Source organism: Phoenix dactylifera, chromosome 13 (assembly GCF_051530095.1).
Source record: "Phoenix dactylifera cultivar Ajwa chromosome 13, Ajwa_hap1_PhDact_Kaust_v1.1, whole genome shotgun sequence".
In the NCBI taxonomy this organism is placed as follows: domain Eukaryota; kingdom Viridiplantae; phylum Streptophyta; class Magnoliopsida; order Arecales; family Arecaceae; genus Phoenix; species Phoenix dactylifera.
Window position 1 is genome coordinate 27,263,187 of NC_143202.1, and position 5,464 is coordinate 27,268,650.

At 39.1% G+C, this 5,464-nt stretch overlaps 1 protein-coding gene across 8 annotated transcripts; it reads right to left on the reverse strand.

Annotated features, from left to right (window-relative positions):
• Positions 1–1,504: 1,504 nt before the first annotated feature.
• On the reverse strand, positions 1,505–4,890 carry LOC103703145 (uncharacterized). 8 transcript variants are annotated; one of them, XR_015972522.2, is made up of 9 exons: positions 4,761–4,890; positions 4,518–4,634; positions 4,221–4,423; positions 3,729–3,836; positions 3,547–3,615; positions 3,282–3,339; positions 2,362–3,183; positions 2,113–2,192; positions 1,505–2,029 (listed from the first exon to the last, which is right to left on the reverse strand). XR_015972522.2 is itself a non-coding variant. In XM_088709562.2 (7 exons), the coding sequence occupies exons 3-7, from the start codon at positions 4,308–4,310 to the stop codon at positions 1,962–1,964; spliced, it is 393 nt and encodes a 130-aa protein (XP_088565688.2). In that variant the 5' UTR covers positions 4,311–4,423; positions 4,518–4,634; positions 4,761–4,890; the 3' UTR covers positions 1,817–1,961. The 8 variants fall into 8 exon arrangements, 2 of the variants coding, with proteins under 2 accessions (XP_088565688.2, XP_088565689.2); XR_015972524.2 differs by having other exon boundaries at positions 1,571–2,029; positions 3,282–3,334; XR_016398183.1 differs by having other exon boundaries at positions 1,571–2,029; positions 2,113–2,183.
• Positions 4,891–5,464: the final 574 nt, after the last annotated feature.

The window sequence follows — 5,464 nt, forward strand, 5'->3', positions numbered from 1 at the left end:
AACATATTTGTGGTGCAAATCCTATTGCCGCATTGCTCTACAGTGAAATACTTGGATTAGTAAATAATTGACTCAAAGAGTTGTTAAGAGCTGGAAGCATCATCCTTAAGAAAATTCAACCATGATAATTGAGTGGATACTAAAAAAGAAAAGAAGGAGATCAGAACATCCGTTCCTAGACGACATACGATGGCTAGTGAGGGAGTGTGATGCCTTCCAAATTATGCACGTGTACCAAGAGACAAACAGAACTGCTGCCTGAGTTACCTCTTATACTGCACATCATTCCAAAAAGTTTCTTTTGTTCTGTCTTTACTGAGATGTCTTCTCTCTCTTGACAGTACTGGCTATGCTCATGCGAGATTAGTATGAATAGCTGATGTAACAAAAAAAATAATAATAATTGACTCAAATCAAAAGAAATCATTCACTCATCATTCTCAAAATAAGGCCATCATTCCCATCAAACAACACATGGATGTGATTAAACAAAATGAAAACCAAACAAATTATAGTGCTTGTGTATATTTGAGTCTAGAAAATATGTTATTAGATTGATCTGTCAACGGATAGCAACTCATATCTTAAGGATAAGAGCATATACGAGGGTCACAGCGATCCGGAGCAAGGACAAAGACAAGTCTCTGTTAGGAGCTCAAAAAATTCTTTGTTCCAATATATCCACCTCAGAAACAGTCTCCATCTTTAGCGTAGCATCCTATGATCTTAACCGTCGGCCGCTTGTCGACAAGAAATTGCGCTCTGGAAGCATCTCGTTCAACCTTTGAGATTCCAGGGGCCGCTAGCTTTCTCCATGGTTGTCTTCTACGTGGAGGGAGCACGTCTCTCTCTGCTTACTTTTCAGGATGGTTCCAATATGGTTGGCTTGATCCTAGCCTTGGATACCTATAACATGATGTCCTGGCTCAGAATCGGATGCTCCTGAGAATGGTGTCATTAGGTTCACTGGGCGAAAGAATTTTTGGAACATTCCTGTTCAATTGAAGGGGTCAGATCTGCAATGAGCTTTTTAAGCATGGACAAGATCTAACTGCTGAATAATCTCCAAAAGAGTAATTGGAATCACCCAGAATAGTTTGGTCCACTGACCATCTTTTTCTACCACTTTGCCAGAATAGTTTGGTCAGTTTCTGGTCAGTTCTTCAACATTAAGGACACTGATGATCTCAGGAAATCCCCACTCCAAATTGAGATTTAGGGCTGGATGGATATCCTGGTTTCAATCATAAGTTTGGAATATTTTGCTCAGGATGAATTCGAGGCTTCCAGTGTGCTGAACAAGAAGACTAAGAAGTCATCAGAAGTTCCTTATGTCTCCCAGAGCAGATCAAGGAAAAGATCAAATTAGTCTTGGATAAAGTAACTTTTTGGTTTCTTTTCATTTCTCGTTTCTGTACTTGCTAGTCCTGAGCCAATTCTCTTTTAATAAAATGGATTGGGTTCCCTGCCCCATTCTTTTCCTTAAAACACATCGCAAGAACAATAAACAGCCACCCAGCATGAAGTGGCTAATAAGCAATTTATTTAACAAGAGAGAGGTTGGGACACATTTTCCACCAGCTCTTCATCAGAAGAAATCACTAGGAAAAAAAATGAAAAACATGCGTGACTTGTTCTGATTGATGGGCTAAAAAACAAACATCCAAAAGCCTTCACTTGCAGGTCATGCAGTCTCTACATCAAAAGAAAACACAAGTTTCTTATACAAATATTACTGTTTCAAACCTATCTATATGCGCATTTACGTTGCTCTGTCGGCCCGTTATCAATGTAAAGATGGTGGCTACTTGACTCTCAGCATTGGTCAGTGATTCAAATGTCAAATACTGAGTCCCACCTGGCATTGGCTTCCCTACTATGGATTGAGCTTTCAGATAAGTTCGCCGATATGTCTCGCTGCTATCAACAGCTTTGAAAAAGGGTGAGAGCAGTCATAGCCTTCAGACAAGCAGAACCACATTTATACAACCATCATTCTCTGGATCATTTGTGACTTGAGCATATTTCCCTGCATGAGGTAAACGTTTCAGAAATTTCAAAAAAAAAAAAAAACAATGACAAATATCTCTTGACGAGCGACAAGTTTCTCACCCCAGAACTTTTCCACCAGGTGTAACAAGACCAAGTTGGCTCACATTCACATGAAATTCCACAGTGAACATCTATCATGTCTTTGAAAATCACAATTAAAAAATAGATTATAAAGGAAGTCACCGTCCACAACATTCTAATAATTCTCCGACTATCTAACTGAGAGGGTGGAAGCCTAAATCCTGCTGCCCACCAGTTATATCCTGTTCAGAAAAGCAGCCAACAAGTAAAAAGGTTGCATCTAATTACCTCACTGATAGCTCCCTTTGTTACAGCACCAAGAGATGTGTACATTGGACCGTTTGGATTTTTCTTTATCCCAATTATGCCCAGATTGAAGGTGCATTTAAGTTCAGGATGTGTCACGTTAGCTTTCGTAAACTTCAATCCCATTGGACGGATAAAACGCTCATATTTTTTGGTGGTTTTCTTGTAAACTCTGGTCCTACACATGAGACTTTGGTGACCATTCTCTTCCACTGCTTAGCTGAATATCGAAACCTTCTCAATATGGTGAGGCATATCTTCAGCTTATATTAGACAAAGATTATAAATCAGCATTTTGAAAGGGAATTAATTTTCTATCACTATTGCTTTTACATCATTATTTGAATAAGCTACCAAAAGGGTTTTATCAGAAAAGAACAGGAAATCAAAAAGGCAGATCAACTTCATGGAATTTCAATATAAGACCCCATCATGTTGTGCAAGACAGAATCATTGGAAGGAAACATCATCTTTGAGGATTCCACCATCAGCATAGAGTTCAGGTTGTTCGGTTATTTATCCCATCGACACTGGCAAATCTATCTATTTCAAATCAGATCTGCCCTGCAAGGAACCAGTAATTCCACAAAACAAAAAATATATGGCATCGACATTTCATAGTGCATAAAAGAAGGGTTAAAGGCATCAACCAGGCTTTGCTTGGAGAACACTAACAAGGGCTTGAAAGGACTAATTTAGTGTCATTTCAGTACTTATTTGGGGGTCATGAATGCAATTTCTCTTCTTTTTTTTACTTTTTGAGGGGGGGTTGATGTAAAGATGGTGATCCCATGACCAAAATTCCTGTTGAACAATGAAAAACATTTAATGTTTTTTTGGATAAAGAAAAACATTTTTTTTTTGTGTGTGCTAGTAATATGGTTAAATTATTGGAAACTTACTTTTGTGCTTGCCAGAACGAGCAACTTTAAACATCTCATCTTCAGCCACAGGCCTGACCTAGAAAAGAGGAAATGTTGGTGTTCAAAAAGCTAAACATGAAAGGAGAAGAAAACAAAGCAACCTACATAAGAGGACCATGGAACAGCAGCCTACTTCTCTCCTTCAGAAATCTAGTCTGAAACCACTTGAGAGTGTTTAAAAGAAAACACCCCTCAGAATAGTTTAAAATGTCACAGAAAGAACCATCTCAGCAATGCAGTTTACCTTTGGAAGTGGGACCTCCCACTTGCCAGCCTTTTCCTTCCTCTTTTGCTTGATAGTGTTGCTAAGAACCTGCAAAATAGAAAACAAATACAAGTTGCATGTCATATGTTTAGACAAGATCGTAGTTAAAGATCCAAAAAATTTCATGGGAACAATCCAAGATTCAAGACAGGCTTGGCAACCTTTGCACGTGTCGTAATGTCACGATCCAGAAGATATGCAGGAACAGCTCCCTCATGAACCGGCTTATCTACCTTCCACCTATTGACAATGACTAATGTATAGCAAGCCTGCAAAGGACCAGAAGGATAAATAAGAGCGTACCAACATGTGGTTTTGCTTGCGTGCATGTCCATTCTTGTATGCATGCAAAACAGATCAAACATCATTGAACATATCAAAAAACTTTGATTATGGGATGATATCTGATCCATCATATATGGGGCAAGAACAACAGACAACATCGACATGAAGCAGGATTTGTTCAGCTACAGTAAGGTAGCCTGAGACTACTTTTACTCCACATAATGATTTTCATATTAGTAAATTTCAGGCAACAATGACAAGGTGTTGTCATCCAAAGAGAAAAATTTCTTCTATGACTATTCTGATTAATATTATTAGCAGTTTCATCAAAATGAGAGTGAATTTTCTGGGTTGCAGTGAAGACTTACGTTTTCTTCATCAGCGTCTTCTAGGCATACCATCTCATAACCCAGGATCTTACCCAAAAAGGCTACCGAGAAGGTATTTTTTAGGTTCATGTATAAGTACCCATGATCTTCTCGGCAAACAGCCGATGTAGGACTAAACACGCATCCGCAGCGGTCCTCATGTACCGTTTCTTGGAGAACATCTTCCCTTTAATACCAAGAGCCTGTGTTGCCGTTTATCAAGTAAACAATTAATTGAAATGTTAAGAAGAGACCTAAAAATCAGAAAATTGTCGAAAATAATAAGAAAAAATGCACCTTTTGGGCATAATCGGATCGCTTGCAGGCTTCCCGAGCCTCCTTCCGCTTTCGATCTAAACGGTCGAGCCGGTAGCCATAGAGCTTCCGGTGGAGCTTTATGTAATCTCCTTGCGGCTATAAACAGAAAGAACCAATCAAATCAAAGAAAATATATCAAAAGAGGAACGAATTAGAACGAGAAATTTCCATCAGATGAACTGGAATTTGGTTTATATGAGATGGAAATCGAGAGAAACTCACCACGGCGACGGAATTGGGGGAGATGGAAGAGCCCTAGCCAGCGTGCTTGAGATTTGGGCGGCAAAGAAAGAGGCGGTGGTTGCCGTTAGAACGCAGGTTCTCGTAATCCGCGGGCGAGTTTAATAAGAAGCTTTCTCTGCGTGTACCTCCTGCGATTTAGATCTAACGGTTGTAGAAGTCTCGTCTAAGGGATGGTGATGCGCATTGCTCTCCGCTACGCTATGATCCGAACCGTCTAAATATCGGATTCGCGGAGTGGGAAGTTTTTATTTCATTGAGGTACTGAGGTACACTAAAACTGCTTTAACCGCCACGAGAATGCAAAGCGGCGGTCCGTGGCAAACGGCCCAAACCCATTTTTCCAGGCTTCCGTCCTTTGTGATTGCACCAATTTTTATGAGGGCATATTTGCCATTTAGTTGAAAGAAGTTGGAATTGGAACGGGCAACTTTCATTTTGGTCATTTGGTTGGAGGAGGTTTCGTTCCCTCATTTTTTACTCTTTTTAAATATTTAATTTTTATTTCAACTCCACGAATGAAATAAATTGGAGGATATGATCATTCCAATTTTTATTCTAATTTATTTTAATTTCAATTCTTATTCCGATTCCGGTCATGAACCCAACATATGTGATTCATGTAAATCAGAATGATATTTAAATATTAAAAAAGTATAGAAATTGGATTTTGAAAGATTAGGACA